This window comes from Uranotaenia lowii, chromosome 3 (genome assembly GCF_029784155.1).
Source record: "Uranotaenia lowii strain MFRU-FL chromosome 3, ASM2978415v1, whole genome shotgun sequence".
Taxonomy (NCBI): domain Eukaryota; kingdom Metazoa; phylum Arthropoda; class Insecta; order Diptera; family Culicidae; genus Uranotaenia; species Uranotaenia lowii.
The window spans coordinates 302,902,205-302,926,755 of NC_073693.1; the positions used below are offsets into that span (position 1 = coordinate 302,902,205).

Genomic DNA, 24,551 nt, shown 5'->3' on the forward strand with positions numbered 1-24,551 from the left:
ATTTTGCTAGAACATATGAAGAAAAAGTTTTTTAATGGGTAAATAAGGTCACATAACTCTCTACTCAGATGTCTCTTGTCAAATAAGAAGACAAATTTGATTTTCCGAGATAATTTCACGTGAGGTAGGTACATGGCCGTAGGAACGGGGGGGTTTTGGGGGTTAAACCCCCCCCCTCCCATGAAGGTCCAAAAATGCCAAGAGAAGTTTTTTGTCTGAACATTATATTTGAAAATTCTTATCATTTTTTGATGAACAACTTAAATGATTAATGAGTAACATTAATGTAATAATCTCAACTCCAAAACCACAAAATCTCGTTCCAGGACCACAACTCTACATCAGTTTTTCAAAAAAATTCTCACTTGTTGATATGTCGTAATTCAGTATCAAATATTGAATCCCAATGAAGTTAGACTAAACTTACCAAATTGTCAGGATTCTGACCAGAATTTCTACTCAATTTGCAAAATCAAACGAAAATTAAAATTATGTATCTTGCGTCCAAATAATTTGTTTTAAACAAATTTTGCCAAAATAAACATAAACGATTTTTTTGGAAAATATGATTCTGAAACGACTGATGTGTTTCTATTAAATAAAAACAGTTTTCCACGTATTTTTTTTATTTCAATGGAATAATTCTGTAATTCGCATTCATATTGGCCAGATTTTTGGGAAAATTATGAAACAATATGTCCTTATTTCGCAAGGGTTTGAAATTAAATTGCCTGGATTTTCCCAGCCCAGATGCATGCGGAAAAATATTTAGTAAGTTATTGTTCTTGATTTTCAGTTTGCATCATCTTTGTTAAAGAATCCTGCTTCGAACCTTGGTGATGCATTTCAATCTTAAATATGAATAAGTTTTAAGACTCGAAACTCATAATTTCGGAATATGAAAAGTAAATATAATAAATTTCAAAACATTTTTAAAATTTGGATCTGAATTTTTTTTCCTTTATTTTTATGCAAAGTTGAAACATGAGAAACTTCAGATTTGAAAAATGTGAAACAATTTCATCATTCAAAATGTTGTTTAAATTTACAAGTTCAATTACGAATAAATAATTGAAAAAAAAATCATATTGAAAACCATAAATTCAGAATCAAATAAAATATTTCTGGTTAAGAGTTCTGATACAAACTTTTTGGTTTCAAATTCTTAGGATTTCTCATCTGGAATTTAGATTAAGGATTTGATTTTGGGTTCAAAATGCAGAATTCAGACTAGGAAATAAATCAAAGGTTTGTACCCAGATTTAGCTCAAATTTAAGTTTTTTTTATCAATATCAAAATATCAATGTTTAAATTACATTAAGTATTCAAACTGGAGGAGATCGCAGTTTCATAACTTTGAATCTTGGTTTAAAAATAACAAAAATTCAATTAAAGTCAGTAAGGAAACACAAACCTGATGAAAATCACACATAAAAAATAAGATGTAGATTCATTTCAAAGAATGTGTATTTTCAAAAATCTAGATTTAAATTTTCACAGGATCACAGGATTATAACTATGAAATATTAAAAAAAATTAATGATAATTTTGAACTTGTTTTTTATTCTCAGGTAAAATTTCAGCTGGTAATTTTATTTAACATTAATTACATATATAGCAGATTCTTCATTCTTCAAAATCAATGGTTTTAACTTAAATCTCAATATTTAATCGAGTTTACAAAAGTAAAAAATAAACCTTATTTTAACAGTTAACCTAATTTTTTACTTTTGTTGCTGAATATCTGATTCACTTTCACCCATGCTTAAAATTGTTACTCTTGTGGTTCAAAAGAATTATCTCTCTTTTTTTTCTAAATAGAGCGTTCAAAATCCTTTTTTTTGTTTCGATTATGATAGTAGTTCTTACATCATTGCGCTATTCGCGACTTTTCTCAACAATGCAGTTGGCACACCAATCACTTATCTGGAACAAATGTGTACACAGCAAAAAAAGTGTTGTGATATTACATCAAATACATACACATAACTTGAGTCGCAAATGGTACCTAATATTACATTTTCTTGATGTACCCGGCTGTTTGATAATTATAGAATTATTTTTATGCCGCAAATGCAAACCGAATCTGCCTAAAAATGAAAAATAATCAAATTATATTTGGAGCTATGGTTTTGCTTACATTTTTATAAAATTTTGGTTGTACTTACAAGCCAAACAAATACAACTGAAGTCCGTAATCCGGTTCATACTTTTTGAAATGAATAACATTTGAACGTCAATTGAGGAAAACATTGACTACTTGATGCGATATCACATAGAAGGTTTTGATATTACACTACACGACATGTTCGCATTCGCGTACGTCGTTTAGATGTAATATAACAACAGAAAGCCCTAACTCTACATCGTCTCCACAAATTACATCATCCAGCGTTACATTTTTTTTGCTGTATACGATGTTTACTCTTTGGCTCAAACTCACTGACATCAGCTCAGAGGGCAACTGATTTACCAACTGAGCTCAATCACAAGTACCTATATTTTTTAAAGCTTCATGAAAAAATGGCATCTCCTAGGACTTATTCTAAAAATTAAATAACTTTTCATGCAAAATAACTTTAACTTGAGTCATAAGTACTCAGAACATATAGGGGAGAGTGGGGTATCGAGGGCCATGGGGAAACGTGGGCCACTTTTAATACCTCAGATGTGTGTTAAGATAAAAATCTCAAACCAACTGTCTTCGTCGTCGCTTTGCGTGAGCATATATTTCTATACGTTGTTGACTGAAATACGCATCACAAGCTTCTTTTACTTATTACGCTAAAAAAAGTTTTGAAAAATTACTAACATAATTAAAAAACACCCGATAATTGCATCGATGGAGAACCTAAAGTTCATAACAAAAATATGCTCATACGCTTATGATCTCAGTTTTGTCATGATCTTTCACGTGAAAAAGGAATTTTTTATGAAACATCAATAAGTCACACAAACGCAACCAATTTGCAAATCATAGCTTGCGGGGAATCGTGGGCCACACATCTTGAACCACCTATATTTTTATGTTTTTATACACATTCAGAACTTAAAATACGTTTTTCCTATCTGTAAAGTTTTCTAATGCCAAATGAAGAGTTATGAAAAATATTTTGTCCATCCTATCTAAGAAATTTTGCCAAAACGTTCGCGAGCCAGGTTTTGGAACCTAATCAATCATACACAGCTCTATTTTTTATTTCATCATCTGAAATTGCTTTAAAATAACGAAATGAATTAAAAAATCACAGTTTTGGGTCAACTCATAAGCTTTGCATGTTATTTGGTCAATTTGGATTTAGTAGCCCACGATTCCCCACCATTTTTCAAAATCCAAAAAATATAGCTTTTTTTAATATAGTCAGAATTTGGGGAAAATAACTTATCAACAATTTTTAAAAAATACCTTATGATAATTTGAAAATGTAGAAAACCATTCCATTTTTGATTTTCATTTTATCTTTTATAATAAAGAAGTTATGGAACAACGAAAAAAAGTGGCCCACGATTCCCCACTCTCCCATACTATTTTCACGTGTGTATGCAATGTTCCAGCAAAAATGTTATAGGAAAAAAATTGTTATCAAAACCCCCCCATGAGGCGGTTCTTCCTACGGCCCTGGGTAGGTACTATTCCAGGCTTTGAAACTGGTGGCTCCAATTTTTTGAACTTTTGGGTCCAAATTTTCCCAATGGACATTTGAAAGTTTGAATGGACGACCTCCTTCAAAAGGATTCAAAAGGGAAGAACAAAACATGACAAATCTTAGCCAGATCTGACTATGAGAAGAATTGTTTTAAGCTTTAAGTGTGAATGGAATTTCGTTTTGATCCTGGCTTTAAGTAAATCAATCAAACGAAATAATCTACCAGTAAGCACAACCCAAGTAACCAAAAGTTGAACTATTACTCAATCTAATGCTTCAATCTAATTTAAAGTTCACATTTGGTGTAATAAAAGGTCCTCGGTTGAAGTGATTTAAAAATTAAAAGTCAAAACAAGTAAAATAGAACTTTTTTGTGCGTTCCTTGGGTATCAATTTGTCCTTTTTGTAAACTTTTTGGCCCCATGCACCATTCTTAATAACATCAATACCAATTTAGTTGTATAAAAAATTTATTAAGATATAATATTTAAAAGTTGAATGATTACCAGTTTAACGTTAAGATATCCTTAGGAATATTAGAGCTACGAATATATGAACAATAAACAAAAACAATTTTTTTTTTCAAAATGGAAAGTTGACATAAAACGAATGATAATGCGATATGTAAGTATATGTAGGAAAAAAGCAATTGATCAGTAATTTGATCTTGGCCAATCGCAATTTATTCGAGTTTGGGATCGAGCATGTAGCATCATGGCGGCTCCATGTACTGAACAAAGTAAAATTATGGAGAAGGTGATTTTAGGGGTAAATTGAATTAGAGATAAATTGTTTTGCAAATTCCACGATTTTTTAAAGGCTGAATTAAAAAGGCCGCTGGAAACTAAAAGAAGGTCATTTTGACTTGTATTGGAACTTCCAAGTTTCAATAATTACTTAAATTTTGAACTACATAGAACCAATTTCAGATCAACAAAAGGGCTGAGTAAGCTTTTTCGTAATTTTTAATGGAACTTTTGGTTGCTTGGGTGATTCTTTAATATTGATTATGAACTATTGAACAAATGCATATCTAAATATTTAAGTCACACAGTCATATCTTACACAACTGTCAATCGATTTTGATAAATAGTATCCTGAATAATTTGATTTGATTTGAAATTTGAGTATAATGGAACAGAGTTATTTTAATGTTAATATTGAGTCCAAGCTCGCCGAAACAGTTGAGTTTTTCCCAAAAAACATAAAGCGTTCTTAGAATGTTTTCGATCATACATTCACAAATATCAACAACACTTTAAATCATACACACAAAAATTAACTGATAGAAAATTTGTTAACCTTCAAAGTGTAGAAAAGAAACTTTGAATGGATTTTGAGTAGTCCGCGATATTTTTATCTATGTACAAGTACTTCTTCTTCTAAGTAAAATTTCGTTTTGATTGTTGAATTGCTTTAATCCTTAGTTCTTCGGTTTTATTTAATTCCAATATTCAAAGAATCTTGAATGTGTAGGTGTTGCGAAACAGTTTCACTGAAAATAAAGCCTTTGGTTAGGCTTAAGCTCTAATTTCATGCTTTCAACTAATTTAGCTAGCATCCTTAATAATACAACAGACCTATAAGCTTTGCATTTAGACTTCTTTTTTTCAAAATTACAGAACAAAAAGCATTCCAAAAGTGCTCGAACGTGCTATTACGAATATCAATCATTCAACTCTAAGGATATTTGAAAGCAATGGAATTTTCACTCTACAAAGCATGCATCCAATCGTTAGAAATCCAAAAATTAACACCACGAGCAATAAACCTAGAGCAAATCCAACGCAATAAACCGAAACTACGAAAAATTAAAATAAAAAACACCTACTTTCCGGTTTCTTCCACGACCGTAGCCAACATAAATTCGGTTGATTTATCGTTCACAATCACATGACAGTCATCAATGTCGGGAGACCTGCGTGATGGAGTTTTTTTTTGTTGTTTGGTGATGGTTGGGAGACACAAAATGGAAAGAAAAAAGAACGGGAATAAGTAACAAAATATTGTCCAAGGATCAAAAATGGCCGAAACGCTAGAACGGGAGGAAAATATACCCTAATAAAAATCAAATGAAATAACAACGGCAGGGGGTGCTGTTTTAAAAAGGTATGGTACGGTTTTCAAATGTTAGGGCCGGAGAAAGCTTAAACAACGATAACAAAAACACAAAAAAGAATCAAGAAAAACCTTAATGGTCATCAGATGGATCAGTGCTTGTGTTTGTGTGAGTGTTTATGTGTCCGTATGGGCATGAGACGATGACTAATGGAAGAAAACCGAACGGAAGAAAAAATCCTTGGGAATAAAAAAAATCCCTTCCCAAAAGATGGCTTGGCTTAATCCGTTGAGCATTATCACGACGAATGAGCTCCCCCAATTTCCCCCTTTTTCTCCGGCACAAATTTCAACCGGGATCCAGCCGAGTTGAAGATGGATTATGTGTCAGTGAAGGTTAAAGATGATGACAGATAGATAGTTGAGGGATTGGTTGCCCACAACTTTGCTTCATTTTGGGAATTTCTGGTTTTCTCCTCTGGTCCCAAATCCTGGATGGAGCAATAACGTATGGAGCTTTCGGTCAAACCGAACTGAGTTAGGGGTTCAGGGTGGAAATTAGCAAACGTAGTTTGTGGTGAAATGACCTAACCCACCGATGCTGCTGCAAATGAACATATGAATGTGGTCCAATTAAATGTTTGCTTGTGGTGCCAGATTGGGATTTTTTTTTTAATTGAAATCAAGTGAGGAAGGAAAGTTTTTAAACGAATCCCATTTATAAAGAAGAAAAGTTTGATTCCTCTGGAGCTCTCTGGAGCCACCTGAATATCTTTATGAGGTAATTTTAAAAATTATTGAACAACTAAATTGAAGCTTAAATTTAATATTTTATACATTTCCTCAAAACACTAGCATCACTGACAAACCCAAAGTCCCAAACGTAACCACAAATGTGTTCCACCTGTTTTCGGGCTGCCCTGTCCAGGATTTGACCGAGAGCTCCGAAACAATTACAATTTATCGCTCCGAAATTAGCCATTTCGATCTAACGTAGAAAGGATGAGCCAAAGTGATGAATGTTATTTTTCTGCTTTGTGTTGTTGTGTTGTGTTACGTGCAGGTGACATTCCTTGGATTCGTGGTAAACGTGTGTGGGTGTGGATAGATGAATGACTTGATTTTGGGGGGAGATGTGAATTGAACATCTCTGACCAGACACAACAGGATAAAACCGAAGACATTTCAGCAACCATGGAGCAACATCTCAGCGCGTGGACGCACACATTAGCCAATGACTTGAAATTACGTGAGCCGAATGAGCAACATTCACAACTCTATCGCTACCCAACGATATAGATGTATTTACATGAATCACTACACTAGGACGATGACTGGGGAGCACGTGTTTTGTGTAACAAATCGAATGTGTTTGGTGTTGGGATGGTTTCGATGATTTACGTGACACGGTGAATGGCCGCCATGCACAATGGGGGGGGGGGGAGGAAATTAAAAGGGGGGATGATGATGGTGTTCGACTGTCCCATCTCTTTATTTACAGGGATTTTATTTCATTTTCCAATTTGTTATTGTTGTTTGAAACCAGAGATTTTACTTACCCGGCCTGATCGTCGTCCTCCTCGTTGGAACCGGAGGCCGTATTCGTGGGCGCCTCGTCCGGTAGGATTTTGCACGATCCGCCACTCTTCGTGCTTCCGTCCAACTGGGCTCCCGCTTCCGAGGTGATCTTGGTTTGAGCAATGTTCTCCATCAGACTTCCGCCGGCGGTGATTTCCGATATGTGCGGTTTTCGAGCGGCTCGTTGCTTTTTCGCTCGCGTTCGAAGGGCCTGCCGAAAGACGGAGGAAGGAGGAATGATGTGAAAATTAGATCAAGGTTCGCGTTGTTTTCGAATCAACTCTCTGGAGCCACTTTAGAACCAACAAAACTCACTACTGCTTCTCCGGTGATGCGTTGGCTTAGGAAACCGGAGAGTTTGGGTTCAAATTGTGTACAGTGTAGTCTGTACTAATAGTTTATACATTTTCTTTGACTTTTAAGACAATTTTACTTTCCTGATACACTCATCGTCCAATATAAAAAGATGAGTTGGACTATAGTATACAAATTTTTGTATGTTTGTTTGCTTGTTTGTTTGTTTGTTTGTATGCACCTTATACAAATCCACACTGCTTAACCAATCAGCTTGAAATTTGGTACAGTTATGTTTTTGGACCATGGTAGGGTTTTAGTAAAAAGCCCCCCCCCCCCCCCCCATCTAAGAAAAGGGACCCTCCCATACAACTTTCGTTTTTATTTCCACAAACCAAAAGTCATGGCACCCATTTTTCAAAACCAATTTTTCCCTTTGGCGAGGTTGTTTTCACCATCACCATGGTCTGGACATTAGAAATGATCATCAAGCAGAGTTCACGTGTAGGTACTGGACAGCGAATCAAAGCTTGCTGAGCATTGAAAATTTGAATGGAAAAATTTTGGCGGGTGTTTTCGTTCCTTCTTTTGATCAAAGCACGTGGTACTGGAAGGTACTAGGTGATTGGATGCAATAATGAGCCTACATTCTGGATTGACAAATTTGATTGACTAGAATTGTAGTACCTTTCAAAGTGCTCCCCATCGCTGTAGGCGGTAGGGGGGTGGCTTTGAGAGTCTTCAATAATATGCAGTGAACTTACCAGTGGATTGACTTTTTTAGCTGAATAACTATTTGGACTGAATTCTGAAAACTAATATTCCGATTTTCATAAATTCTAGCTTTTAAGAACCAACCATTCTTTTAAATTTCCATAGAGAAAGAAAAATTACCTATCCGGATTCAAAGTTATAAGGCCGCGATTTCAACACTCCGATAGCTCTCGAAAAATTCAAACCGTGGATTAGAAAATTGATAAAATAGTTAAATCTAAGATTTTGAGTTTTATACAATAAAATTTCATTGGCCAAATTACAACTTATGAGTTATCGTTGATGACCAATGTATTCGATTCTATCATCCAATTTTGAGCAAATTTTTTGCAAAACTGTTTAGCATTGCGAATTCAAACAAATGATATTTGAGAATTTTAACATCGATTGCTTTTCAAAATAATTAGGGGAGAATGAGCATACTTGATCCCTGAGGAAACTTGATTCCTTAGCTATATCTCGAAACTGGAATGTCATACAAAGATCAAATGTTCTAGAAAAATGTGCCAAATGAAACAAAACAGCAATCGTTGAGGCTCATAAAATTTTAACAAAATAAGTTTTTGGGTTATTAAACATTGTTTGAAATTTTTTTACAAAATGTGACTTGATGATCTTTTTTCATAATTTTAAAATGTTTCTAAGACGGAAATATTATGACAAAAATATTTATTCCAATACATCAATCTTTCGAGTGTAATATGAACTTCAAAATGCAATATTTTCAAAGCAATGGAAAACTCCCAACTTTTTTTCAGAAAAAGTTTCCTAAAATGTTTATTATGGGTACAATTGATCACTAATATTTGGGTACAAAAGATCCCGGTATATTCTTCTTCTCAATGGATCGTGGTCATTGCTGATTACTAATATTTATCCAATAGCTAATATTCATCCATCAATTATCTGAAGAAAAGGGCTAAAATAATTGATTTTCTCTTGTTTATAGAAAATTGCGCCCGTAAGTATGCAATGTCATAAGGGTTGAGAATAAGCTATAGAATTATTTTTCCGACAATTCTAGATTGTGAAATGAGAACAAACTTGACCAAAATAGTAAATTTATATTCTATCTTGGGGTTTTGTTTGATTTTTTTCCATGGATTAGGGCTTCCTGAATAAAGGATCAAGTCTCTTTTAACTTCAAAAATATCGCAATTTTTTTACTCCCACGAAAATGTTTCTAGTTCATCTACGGGTTCAAGTATCGTTCTAATTTTTGGAGCATAGAAATTTGAAGTTACACGCTGTCAGAAAATGTAAAAGGTTGCTTAATTTTTCCAAAAAGATATGGTGAAAATAAGAAAAGGGGAGCATGTATCCGCACTCTCCACTAATGGGATGTTTGTGCCCAAGAATAGACCAATTGAAACAGAACTCAAATAAATTCTTTTTCATAACATTGAAATGGTGATTTTGGTTCAGGGATGATTCGTTTTCAATAAACTATTAGTGGAGCTTTCAACATTTAAGGAAAACTAATAATAAAACAGTGTGAAACTAAAAAGCAAAAATAAAAATAAATACCTAATGTAAAAATGTTTTTCGTGAAAGGATAAATTAGTATTCAAGGTAAATAATTTTAAATTTTTATTTTTTCTATCCTCATAACTATAAATTTTTCAATAATATGAGAACGATAAACACAGTGAGCGATAAAACCTTTTAAAAATCTAACTAATCTAAAACTAACAAAACCTACAGAGCTAAACTGGAGCCAAATTTCTTATAATGATAAAAATAAAACTGCGACCCAGATATGGGTCTTGACTCAAACATTCAGTCAGCGAAACTTTTTTGTAGAGAAATGAATCCAACTTAGATGAAATTTCAGGGACTAGATAAGAGAAAATCGATGTTGAAAAACATGCGAAAAAAATTGATTCCAACTACCGTAAGATGAAATGATGGGAATAGAAATAGACCAAGAAAAATGATTATGATCACATGGGAGAACTATTCCCTTCATTCCGATAGACATCGACACTCAACCAGTATAATATTCATACGCCAGGTTGGTCTCCTGTAGTAGAATGTTAATACATGGGCCCCGGAGAGGCGCAAGATGTGGGTTCAAGTCTCACCGGGAGACAAGGCGAATTTTTTTTTCGCATGTTTTTCAACATCGATTTTCTCTTATCTAGTCCCTGAAATTTCATCTAAGTTGGATTCATTTCTCTACGATAAAAATAAAGTTTCCAAAATTCCAAAAATTCGAACGATTTATTGTAATTTATATATTTTATGTTAACCTGAGCGAAACCGAGTAAAACCAGCTTGTTTCAAATAAAATCAAATAAGAAACTTGAATACAAATTTAGAATAGTTATATGAAGAAGCAAAGAAGTTTAAATAACGTTTTGTGCATTAAAAGTTTTCATTCACAAAGGGGAGAGTGGAGTGACTTGATTCAATTTTCTTTAATTTCATGGTATCTTTTTGAAAAAAAATCATTTCATCTCCTTTAAGTTTTCTGACTGTTAATAAACGAACTCCAAAAACTATGATCGTTACAATGATTTTTTGGACAGAATTGAGGAAAATCCAGGAAAGTCCCAGTGGGAGACACAAAAAACAGCTGGAAATCAGCTATCTGACTTGTTTTCGTATGGTAAATGGTTTCAGAAGTCCTAGAGGATCTAACAGTAAGTTACAGTTTCGACAAAAGTGAAGATGATTATTTCCATGAAGTAAAGGAATGTGTGAGATTTTATCTAGCACATTACGAAAATTTCAATGGGGGATGTGATAAAAATGGTAAATTAAAGGCAAAATCCAGGTTTTGATATAAAAAATGACAACTAAAAACTGGGGCGATATACGGGCAGATTTTGCCAAAACCCAAAAATAAAAAAATAAGTGAATAAATTCGGACAAAATCAAACCAATTTTCAAGAAAATCTGGGCCATTGGGCCGTTCCAGACTGTTTCCAAGGATTTTTTTTTCTGTAGAGATTTTACAGAACATTTTAAAAATTGCAATTGCTGACTCGAATTTTTATTTGTTGTTTTTTTTTCTTTTTAATGCTTAGTTCCTTTTTTAATAAGGATTAAAAAAAAATAAAATAATTTTTTTTTTTCAAAATTGCAAAAACCGTCACATTAGAAAAATTTTTAAAAGTGGATCGGAAATTTGGCATAATTCAACATGTATTGGCGTCATTAGATTTACAGAATACGAAAAACAGAATTTTACAAATAGCAATTTTTCACATTAATTCATGTATATCACATAAATTCAACTTTGTACTGGATTTCAAGTATATGACCGCAAGACTTTCGCAATTAAAATATCTAAGGTACATTACGAGGTTTCTTTAATTATAGAGATATAGCGAGTTTAAACGAGGAAAGTCAAATTGACACATTAGATCCCAAAAGTGTGTTTTTGTCTATGTTTCAGGAAGCATTAGAAAGGTTGAATTTATGAACTATAAAACCTGTTCTTAAAGTTTTTTACTTTTTTTTATAATCTTTTTAAAATTTTAAGTGATTTAGGACTAAGCTATGAAAAGTCCGGAAATTAATTCTGATTCTGATTCAATTCTGATTCAATTCTGATTTGTACCACTGAACATTCTATTTATGTTTAAATTGAATTCGAATAGGTATTAAATATTGATCTTTTTTCATGGGTACAAAAAAAATTATCAAAAATTCTCTCTTGAATTCATGACTTAATTTTTTTTTTCGAAATTCATGATACTAGTGAGACTAGTTCAAGATTTTTCAATCTACCCATAGTTAGAAAATAAACAAAATTAAATGAAAGAAATTCGTTATCGATTTTATAATTCTGATGGTTATCAACTATTCTTAACGTCTTATTCTGAATTGCTGATTTACTTTACTTGATAATTGAATCAAAGCCAGGGTTATATTTTTCTGAATGAGTAATATTTTTTTAAGCTTTTTTAATTCTGATGTATTTTTTTCAATGTAGACATTTGTTTTCTGCGCACTGATTTTTCTGTTTTGAATTTTTATTCTGGATTTAACGACAACTAATTAAGGATATAATTTTGTATTTATTTTTTTGTATCTGAAATATTGAGATGTGTGCCGTATAAAACTAATTTTCGATCAATTTTTTATCTTAAAAAAACATCATTTTGAAAAATTCATAATGAATTACCAAAACTTAATATTGGTTTGAAACATTGAACTTGATTTTTTTATGTTTTGATTTTATTTATTTACTAAAAACTTACCTTTTATTCAAAAATTCACCGAAGCACCTTAAACCTAAAGGATTCGCCGTTTCAAGCTTAGGAATAAAAAAAAATCTTATAGGCACTTTGGCTTATAAAGTAGCTTGAGAAAAAAGTTTAAAGCGAGCTGTGATGATTGGCATACAACTTAAATTGTTACTTGAGTTGTCTCCATTTTGATAAATTAAAGCTGGTTTTAGCATTTACATACGATCTTTCTGTGACGTACAATAGTTTTTCGATTCTATCACTGTTCGATTTTATCAATACTCGCCAAATTCACGCTCGATTTTATCACGGTTATTATTTAGATTTCAGGAACAAAAATTTGATATGGTATGATATGCTTATAAATAAATTCTACCCGCTCATTTTCAACATCTTTCATTTTCATCTAACCTTCTATCCACCTCAACAAAAAAAACTTCATAATCTTTAGATGTCCCTACTAAAAAGGACATCATTTTTCACCGCTAGGCCGATAAATTACATCTTCAAATATAAATTACGGTGATTAATCCTTCATATATTCTGCGAAAACTTTATGAAAATCATCGATGACTTTGAATTTAAGCCAATTTTAATCAACCTCGTTCTAAGACGGGGTTGGGCACTAGAGGGTTAAGGTTTTGTATGCAGTAGACAAATTAAACGCGCTTGTACCGCTCACAAGAGATTCTCATCCGTTTGCGTTCCATAAATTTTCTAACTAGTTATTTATTTTGACAATTCAAATTATCACAAAACCAACGGAAAAATATTTTTATACAATTTCAAAAACCAAACATTTTCTTGGAAAAAGTGTAAATTTTGACAACTTTTAAGAATAATTTATTTAAATATACAGCTTGACTTTTATTCGAAAAATGCATAAAACGTTTTGAAGCAAACAAATACTGCTTCATTGTGAATAAAAACATCAATAGTACATCAAATTATGGGTAGTTGTTTTTCCTTCAACTTATTTAAAGACATCGATACCCTTTTTTCACAGAGAGAACAGGAAATGAAAGTGGTATGTACTGAAGTCAAAAATGGTCAATTCAAGTGTGATTTCACATCACAGAAGTAATCGATCACACTCAACACAAACAACTTGGATTTTTTAATCACCAAATCAAATCTATTTTGAAAGAAAATTCAATTTGTGAACGTATGCTCCTTATTTAATTTTCACACGAGTCACACGAGTTTTATTCTTCCATCGTGCAAACTCAAAATTTAGTAAGTCAGTTTTTTATCGTGGCTCCAGAGAGTGATGTTTTTAGTAATAGCTCCAGAATTGTACTGTACGAAATCATACAATAACATCTGCAAACATAATCTTACCTTAAAAATATTCCAGTATAAAAACACCATTATGATACACGGTATATAAAAACTACTGAGCGACGAGTACACTATAAAATCACTATTGTAGAAAACGCACAGATCCGGCACCCTGTCCGGAGTGTTGTTCAGACCCAACACGATTGGGGACCCAATCGCGGCCGAGATGGCCCACACCAGCAGGATGGTTAGACACACCCGGCGGCTGTTTTTGTGCTTCGCGTATTTGATCGGTTGCGTCACCGCGATGTATCTGGAAAAAGAGAGGAGAAACAAGGGAAATAATCATTAGATATTTTTGAAGAGTTTTGTGGAAAACACAAATTATTAATTTTTATGATAGGTAAGCTTGAGTTTTTCAATAGATTATTTTTGAAAGTAGCTCGATTGATTGGAGAAAAAACATTTGAAGAAAAACCCAAACTTCTTGTCATGACCATCACTAGCTAGACCTAGAAGTAATTTATGTAATTTTTGTCTTTTTTGTCATTATTGTCATTTTTGTCATTTTTGTCATTTTTGTCATTTTTGTCATTTTTGTCATTTTTGTCATTTTTGTCATTTTTGTCATTTTTGTCATTTTTGTCATTTTTGTCATTTTTGTCATTTTTGTCATTTTTGTCATTTTTGTCATTTTTGTCATTTTTGTCATTTTTGTCATTTTTGCCATTTTTGTCATTTTTGTCATTTTTGTCATTTTAGTCATTTTTGTCATTTTTGTCATTTTTGTCATTTTTGTCATTTTTGTCATTTTTGTCATTTTTGTCATTTTTGTCATTTTTGTCATTTTTGTCATTTTTGTCATTTTTGTCATTATTGTCATTTTTGTCATTTTTGTCATTTTTGTCATTTTTGTCATTTTTGTCATTTTTGTCATTTTTGTCATTTTTGTCATTTTTGTCATTTTTGTCATTTTTGTCATTTTTGTCATTTTTGTCATTTTTGTCATTTTTGTCATTTTTGTCATTTTTGTCATTTTTGTCATTTTTGTCATTTTTGTCATTTTTGTCATTTTTGTCATTTTTGTCATTTTTGTCATTTTTGTCATTTTTGTCATTTTTGTCATTTTTGTCATTTTTGTCATTTTTGTCATTTTTGTCATTTTTGTCATTTTTGTCATTTTTGTCATTTTTGTCATTTTTGTCATTTTTGTCATTTTTGTCATTTTTGTCATTTTTGTCATTTTTGTCATTTTTGTCATTTTTGTCATTTTTGTCATTTTTGTCATTTTTGTCATTTTTGTCATTTTTGTCATTTTTGTCATTTTTGTCATTTTTGTCATTTTTGTCATTTTTGTCATTTTTGTCATTTTTGTCATTTTTGTCATTTTTGTCATTTTTGTCATTTTTGTCATTTTTGTCATTTTTGTCATTTTTGTCATTTTTGTCATTTTTGTCATTTTTGTCATTTTTGTCATTTTTGTCATTTTTGTCATTTTTGTCATTTTTGTCATTTTTGTCATTTTTGTCATTTTTGTCATTTTTGTCATTTTTGTCATTTTTGTCATTTTTGTCATTTTTGTCATTTTTGTCATTTTTGTCATTTTTGTCATTTTTGTCATTTTTGTCATTTTTGTCATTTTTGTCATTTTTGTCATTTTTGTCATTTTTGTCATTTTTGTCATTTTTGTCATTTTTGTCATTTTTGTCATTTTTGTCATTTTTGTCATTTTTGTCATTTTTGTCATTTTTGTCATTTTTGTCATTTTTGTCATTTTTGTCATTTTTGTCATTTTTGTCATTTTTGTCATTTTTGTCATTTTTGTCATTTTTGTCATTTTTGTCATTTTTGTCATTTTTGTCATTTTTGTCATTTTTGTCATTTTTGTCATTTTTGTCATTTTTGTCATTTTTGTCATTTTTGTCATTTTTGTCATTTTTGTCATTTTTGTCATTTTTGTCATTTTTGTCATTTTTGTCATTTTTGTCATTTTTGTCATTTTTGTCATTTTTGTCATTTTTGTCATTTTTGTCATTTTTGTCATTTTTATCATTTTTGTCATTTTTGTCATTTTTGTCATTTTTGTCATTTTTATCATTCAATTTTACTTTTTCAAGTTAAAGACTCTTTTTTAAAATTTTCACCTGAAATTAAATAAATCATCAATATTATTCTTAACTTTTTTTTTTATTATCAATCCATTGTTAAATAACATCTTAACTTCGAAGTTTTACTTTCGTTTTCACATGGTTTAATATTATTTTAAATTATTTCACACGGTTTTGAGTCTCTTTTAAATGTTAAGTTATTTCTTTGTATTGCCGGCCAATACTTTTGATAGAAATACGTAAAAATATGAATCGATACGTCATAGTTTTGATTCATCCAACATTCAAATGTTTTAACAATTCTCGGAAAATTCTCCTTTCGCGTGTAGTATTCGAAAAAACTAAGGAATAGGTGCTGGAAAAGCTCATGATCTGATTTAACTGTTAGTTGAATAGTTTTTAAAATTATTTTGAGAGAATTCGTATCTTGAGTTCTCTTTTCCCAAAGCACATTCATTTGATTGGAATCCATATCTTTGAGAATTTTCCGCACTCCTGGGATTAAGACTTTCTGTTCGACTGCGACTTTCATAGTTTCAAACATCGTTTTGTAGTAATCATCCCAAGCTTCTTGAATCGTGCGTTGCAGATTCAGAATATCCACCCGCAAGGCATCTATTTTGGAAATCATGACTCCCTGCTCTTGGCGTGATTGCCTGCTGCTTGTCGTAGCAAACATATCCGTTTTTTTCAACATTTTATCTATTTCCTTTTCATAAGTTTCGGCTACCTCGGTTCCGGAAGTCTCGTTTTTGACTTGGGTATAGTTGGCCTCAATTTGATTCAACAAACGCACCACGTCTTCAACATGATCTCTGCACTCTGGATTTAAAGCGTTCGGCAATTCTAGCTCTTCATTTGCCTTTCCCGACACGACGTTCTTCATGAACTGCTGTATGGTGCTCAGAAAGTTGGATGGTAGATTGCATGTTTCATTCACGCTCGGTATTGGAGCTGCAAAACAAGTTCCACTGATGATCACAATCAAAAAGAAAAGTACTCCTAAGCTAGTTGGTATCATGTTGGAATAGCCTCTGAGGACAGGTTCAGAATTAATCAGTCGACACGGTAAGATTGACGTGTTCTCCCGAGATGCCTGAATCGATATTAATCTATAAGAACGTTGATCAATAACATGGCGGGTTGTTTATCAATAAACAGTCAATGACTGTTCAAATATACGATCGATGTGGTGTGTTCAATTCTAACAGACATGATCTTATTTCTTAATGTTTTTGATAATTGTGTTCTGGAAAGAGAGCCGGTGCACTTCTTCTTAGAAGGATTAAGAATAGAATGGCTAGCATCTTACCAAAAAAAAACAAATTTTTAGTTGTAACTCACATTAGATAAAATTCAAACAAAATTCATAAGACATGTTCCAAATTTTGCAAATCCTGTGAATTATATCAAACCTTTTTATTTTTTGTTTCGATTATAGACAAAACTAGATATTGTCAACATTATTTTTTAGATTATTCGTCATATAAAAGTTTATTTCTTACAACCCAAAGAAATTTATGGATGTTGTGGATTATACTGAAGTTTTTGGTCAACTCAAAAAAAAATTCGGGAGAGTTTTAAAGTAGTTTTTCTCATGTCAATAAATTTTTGAGGTGACAGTTTACTCGTGTGACAACCTCCGGTTTTGTGACAAGAAATGGTGTGCTTATATTGATCAGACATCTGTTCTCTGATGAACTTCCTACAATTTTCACTACAATCCTTCAGATTGCCCGATGAAGAAAGGATCGCTCCAAATCAATAATGTTCCTGCAGATTTGGTGGATCTATTTCTGTTGGTCAAAACAAATAGCACTATCACTTCACATCTCACCTAGTTCGAGACTCAGCAGAAAATGGTACATTTTTTTAAATATCATGGAGCAACAAAAAGTTATAATTTTGTTGTCTTTTTCCGTTCATGGCGACCGTCAAAAATTTGTTTAGTGTTGTGATTCACCATCGAATGAAAGTTCCCGAAACGAATCTAAGAATCAAAACTTGAATTCGAACTCTGAATTCAAAGCAAGGCTTTACAATTTTGACAGCAGATAATGTGGTTAGTTGAGACTGAAGTGCTATTGTTCTTGAGTCTTGAATTTGATATCGAGCTTGTGTCAACCGCAAACTTGTAAGAAATGAATAAATCATAAGAAAAAAAACCTCTTTTCCTTATTTTTAACCAATCTGGATGACTTGCAATTTACACCACAGGGGAGGGACTGGCCCTTGCGAAAGACTTTCTCATGGGGGGAGGGGGTTCAATAGCCAATTTATTACTGAAGACCATCACAGAAAATCTGAAAAATATTAAATTTTACTTTTACGATCCTAAATAAATCACAATCGATTTTACAAAACAATGATATTTCCAGTAACTCATTAATAAATTATTCAAAAAGATGATCCCTATTCGGACTAAAAGTTTTTGATCAATATTTTCGAAACCTAAGAAAACGAATGCAAATTGGAGTTTAAAATATAAACAAGAATTGAAAACTTTTAACATAAGAAATAGAATACTTAAAATATAACAAAAGGTTTGAAAAGAAATTTAATCTGAATTTTTAAATGAAATTCAGATCAGGTCAAAAACTAACTATGATTCGTTTAATTTTAGTAAAATGATAATTGTTAAAAATGATTTAAAATGACGTTTCTTTCCTTCATTTTTATTTTAAATTGATTTAAAATTGCATTTAGACAAACGAAATTAAAAATAATATTTTATCACGATTTGTATCAAAAAGTATTTCAGAACAAAAAATAAAACATCTTATCATTTTTAAAACTTATTAATGGAGTTTAATTGATAACTAATGAGGCAGCACTTTGATGCCTTTGTTTAATGAATAATAATGATTAACAGATTTTGACGTCCTGAACTTGAATCATTGGTAAGATTTTTTTTATCAGCTCTCATTTTGTTGATATGGAGTTTTTATTTGTTTTGATTGAAACAAACTTTTTTATAACTGATTTCCTTACTCATCCAGAAGAAAAAAACGCTTAATTTTAAAATGTTTATTATTTTTATTTTGTTTAGGAATAATATAAGGATGATGATCATTATTGTTTGTTTGTTTGTTTATTGAAATAAAATCAACGGATCATATGTAGATCCTAATGATAACTTAAAAGTAATGATGAACATGAATGAAAATTCTAAAAAAGTAAAATTCTACAGATTTTTTTTTTTTTAATTTGGAAGGACAAGTTTTTCTTACATTATTGAACAAAGTTTAAAAAAACGGTTATATTTCATCCAAGAGATTTGCAAAGTATGCAAATTGCATTGATTCTTGCTTTTGAAAATATGTTTCTGAAATTTAAATTTAGTTTACACCTTTTTTAAAATTCGTTCAAAATCTTTCATTTTACAGTATTGGGAAAAGAAAACAATAAGAAGTCACATTTCCTTCAATCTTAGAGAAAATCGATCAAAATCTTTATTTTAATTTTTTTATGATATTTTAAAACTATGTCGCGAAAAGGCAGAATTTTCTTAAATAATTTTGACTTTTTTCTAGAAGTTTCAGAGACCAAATTTAATCAAAATTGGAATTTTCTTTCTCATCTCAGAAAAATTCGAATTTTTTGGCCCTTTTGAACCCTTTTGAATGTGGAATTGAGCTTTGAGAAAAAGAAGGAAATAAAATAAAATTTAGGCCAAAATTGGTTTCATGACAAAACATTTCATATCAGCCTAAAATTTTTAAAAATATCAACGATTTTTTTTTCTTAGGTAACATACTGATAAACTTCTTTAAAAAAAAAAACAATTTTTACGACGAAGTAGGGTTTTCGTATGCTTAAATTTGAGTTTAAAATCAGATGGTTTGTGAAATTGAAAATAGAAATCGATAATTAAAAGTTAGTTCCAATTCGTAAACATTTCATAGTGTCGTAGAATAGAATGTCTCAGTCCTAGAATATTATAGGACTTAAACCGCTCTGGAGGCTAGCCAATTTTCTGACATGTTTTTAATGCTTATTTTAAGCACCTATTTGATTCTAATAATTTCATGATACATTTATTTCTTGATCTAAAAATTTATAATGGAAAAATCTTCATGGGGGAGGCTAAAACCCTATCAGCCCCCCAGCTCGTACGGCCTTGGGGAATGTACTCTTGACATCTTTCAAGAATGTGCAGATTAAGTTAATTTAACATTTAATGAATTTTCCATTACTTGTAATGCAATATTCTGAATGCGTCATGCTTAGAATAAATTTAAATTTCATTTTGAATGTAGCGATGTTCTGGGTTTTTAACCCGTTTTGTTAAGTTTGAAGTGGTACCTCCCACCTCAGTTGATATGATTATATTTGATTTTGTTATTAATTTCGGCCGGATCAAATGTTACTTTTACCTTTTGTCACCCGGTTCTTCGATATATTCAAAACACTCGAATATTATGAAAAAAAATTTAAATTAGGGAAATATTCAAACAATTCTTCAATTTTTTATTGTTTTTTCCTCAGCAACTTGATATAGCTCAGTTGGCAAGTCTGTTGTCTCCTGAGCCGATGTCCGTGAGTTCGAGCCCAAGAGTAAACATCGAACACAGTTGTACCGGATAAGTTTTTCAATAACGATCCGCCAACTGCAACGTTGATAAAGTCCATACAGATGGAAAAACGACTATAATCGAAACAAAAAACTTGAAACGATTCTGTGCAATATAGGTTGAATGCAAGTTTGTTGCATACAACATTTTTGTCCAATTTTTTTATGTTTGATTTTTTTTTATTATTCCCCGTCATGACGACCAACTTCAAGTGAAAAAAGAAGGATTAAAATAAATGTTAATAAAAACAAACTTTTATCATTTATTTTTAAATTTTACTTGAAAATCTTAAAAAAAATATTTAAATGCTTGAAAATCTTCCCATCATATAGGGTGTCCCATTATTTTTAAGCCCGATTTTGTTACATCCTTGCTTATTCCGGATGATGTTTAAACAGCTGACTTCCGCTGTGTTTTGTGGTTTAAAGTTAAACTTAAAGCGTTTGTTATTCGGTAGTTCAGTCAAAACAATTTAAAAAAACGATTTTTTGGTTATTCCGACGTTTCGATGCTCTATAGCATCATCTTCAGGGAATTAAGCGGATCGTATCACGTAAAAATTGATTGCTTATGTGATGCTTACTTTCCACTTTTTTTGCCCTATTTCCCTATTGTTTTATGAGCCACAGTTTAAATTTTTAAAAATTCTTTCGATCATAATTTTCGTGAAATCAAGAAGCATTTCCCCGGAAACACTCAAGATTATCGTGCACAAATGGTGAGCTATCCCCAATATTTCGCTGAGACTGTTGGTGAAAATTGAAAAAGTAAGCATAAGAACGGTTCGAAAAGCGATTCGGAAGTATGGGAACGAAATCAGCATCAGTGACAAAAAAAAAAGTAATGAAGTAAACCGGATCCGGTGGACAAAACTATGGACCGGAAAGTCATGCGTGCTTACTCTAGTAAGAAGACTGCCTCCGTTCGGGATGTGGTAATGAAGTGAAATCCCCTCTAAGCACCGTCTTTCGTGCCAAGGTACGATTCATGAGTCATGAGACAAATAAGAAGCACAAGAAGCCGAAACGAAGTCAAAATTAAAATTCCATCAATCCAATAGATCGTAAACTATATGATCAACTATTCTGTGAAAAATCGGTATGTGTTTTAATCAACTACGAAATCTATTGTTTGTTTGATTACAAAAATTTTTAAAGGCCGGTATTAAACTGTTCGGATTGGATAAAAAAAAGTACCACTTCCTTGCCAAAACTGTACTAAATTCTGGAAAACTATCATTTATTATTCCAAAAAACACGATGATTCATGGTCTACACCGCTTTTTGATAAAATGACTAAACGTCTCTTTTTGTTCGATTTCCCCTATTTTTTGTGGTAGAATTCCGTTTGTAGCAATCTACCTTGCAACGAAAAAGTCATAAAAACCATATTTATTTACGGAAAAAGGTCGGTTGAATCAATGGGTGTTCTTTATTTTTTGTTTTTACAACGAAAAATTGCCCCTTTGTGCCTCTTTTCCCCTAAACTTACGAAATTTTTAACAGAAATGCAGTCAAACAAAGTGTTATCCAATAAATTTTCATCATGAATGATCATTTTGGTAGCTTTATTCATCTTCAAGCTGATTGTGTCGCTTTTTTGCTCTAAAATGAACAGAAACGGCTAAATATCCTCAACTTCCCCTAGCTTTTTTAAATTTGTGTAGAAATTTCACTGTAACAATCGAGCAGTTCAAATACGAAATGCAAAAACCAAGTGATTTAGTGAAAAATTTGTCACTGATTCGAGTGGTGCACACCTCTTACACACAGCTTACAAGATTAGCCGTAGTCACCGCGTAATTTTTCCCTAGTATCGAGCGTTATGTTGAAAAAAAAAATACAAATTACAAATGATAATGCATCAGAAAATGCACAAAAATGAATGAAACAGGTGTTAAACTCATTGCTGAATCAAATGATGTACACCGCTTAGCGTTAAATTTACGAGAAGAGCCTCAATTATAACAGATATGACAGATAACAGATGAGAAAGCATCAGCAAAGGTAAGGGCTTGAGATATAGCTCAGTTGGCAAGTCAATTGCTTCCTGAGCAGATGTCCGTGAGTTCGAGCCCAAGAGTTGTACCGGATAAGTTTTTCAATCACTTTCCGCCAACTTTAACGTTGATAAAGTCGCGAAATTGTGGCCATGATGGTAAAACGACTAAAATCGAAACAAAAAAAAAATCAGCAAAGGTTAAAAAAAATTAATCAGGTGTTACTCTTACTATTCAATCTAGTGATAAGCATCGTTTACAACTCAGTTAATGAGAGCAATCAAAATTGCCCCAATTTTCCCTAGAATCATGCCATATACTTAGAAAAAACTTTGTAAAAATTGAGAATGCATCAGAAAACGCACAAAACTGATTGAATTATGCATTACACTAATTCTTGAACAGAACCTAGTACACCGCTTTTCGTTGAGTTGACGAAGAAAGCCTAACTTGTCCCTTTTTCCTATAAATTCATACGATATCTTCAAAAATTCATTATAACAAACGGTTTCTGATATATTATATGAAGAATACTGTTCAGCGCTAAGTTGATGAGAAGAGCCTCAATCGACCTAATTTGCCCTAAATTCATGGAATACTAAAAAAAAGTCCTTGTGATAAACGAGGTTGGTTTGAAAGTTACTGTTGAATCAACGGGAAGAGCCTCATCAAGTTTAATCCAATATCAATAACACTAGTTTACAAAATTTGAAAAAAATCGTGAACTTGATTGACTGACCAAAATTCAAAAAAATCTACGTAGAACCGTTTTTGAGTTATGCTCCAAATATGAAATTTCGGAAAAATAAAAAAAGTTCTTGTACTTAGATTCAAATATCTCAGATGGCATAACAGTAATTTGAAATCCCTCTTTTGCATATTGTAGGTGAATAAATTTTCTATCGATCATCTGAACACTGTTTTTGCGTATGAACAACAGTATTGTTGATATTAGTGACTTTATGATAGAAAAAATTATAAAAAAACGTATTTTTTTAGAGAAAATTTTGTTTTAGCGAAAGTTTTAGACTCGATGGTAACATTTAAAAAATCTGATTTTCTTCTACGCTTAAATGTTAACTCAAAAAAAAAAAATTCAAGTGGTTATTAATCAAAATCGGTTGAAAATTGAAGAAGTTATGGCTACTTTACCATAACAGTATTTTTTGTAGTTTTTAATAATTTAACGAACCGCAGTATACTTATCATAGTATAGGAAGAATGAAACATGATAAATCTCACTCGGTCCAAGTCAAAATTATTTATTAGCTAACCGAAAGGTCACATGTCAAATTTCAGGAAGATCTGACGTGAATAAAATTTTAAGGTATTTTGCCCGGGAGGAACGAAAAATACTGGTTTTTCATCAATTACTTTTTTCATCATTAGCAGATTGTTTTTATGGTTAATTTTTTTAAAGCATAAAATGAGACAAACATTTCACCCGAAGACTGCAACACGATTGGACTCGAAGTGAAAAAGTTATTGCAATTCAAAGGCCGCAAATTTTGTCCAACACTCAATGAGTACTTTTTACTCATTGCGTTTTATACGAGAGTTTTAGATCAAAATGCAATTTTTGAACTGCAATAACTTTCCTGTTTCAAACCCAATCGAGTAACAGTCTTCGAGTGAAATATTTGTCTAAACTTAGGCTTTAAGAAAATCAACCATAAAAAACAATCGGCTAGTGATGAAATAAGTTATTGATGAAAAACCAGTATTTTTCGTTCCTCCCGGGCAAAATACCTTAAAATTTTATTCACGTTTGAGACTCAAGCAACCCCTCCCTATGGTCAGATCTTCCTGAAATTTGGCATGTGATCTTTCGGTAAGCTAATAAATAATTTTGACTTTGACCGAGTGAGATTTATCATGTTTCATTCTTCCTATACTATGATAAGTATACTGCGGTTCGTTAAATTATTAAAAACTGCAAAAAATACTTTTATGGTAAAGTAGCCATAACTTCTTCAATTTTCAACCGATTTTGATAAATATCCACTTGAAATCTTTGTTTTGAGTTAACATTTAAGCG

General features: G+C 31.8%; 1 protein-coding gene across 1 annotated transcript in view; it reads right to left on the reverse strand.

The window, feature by feature from the left end:
- Positions 1–14,036, reverse strand: part of LOC129754562 (dopamine D2-like receptor) — an 83,641-nt gene extending 69,605 nt beyond the window's left edge. The window contains exons 1-2 of the mRNA XM_055750703.1: positions 13,893–14,036; positions 7,266–7,495 (exon numbers count right to left, since the gene is read on the reverse strand). Of these exons, the coding sequence (XP_055606678.1) occupies positions 7,266–7,495; positions 13,893–13,922 (260 nt within the window). The 5' untranslated portion in view covers positions 13,923–14,036. The remainder of the gene's footprint in view (positions 1–7,265; positions 7,496–13,892) is intronic.
- Positions 14,037–24,551: the final 10,515 nt, after the last annotated feature.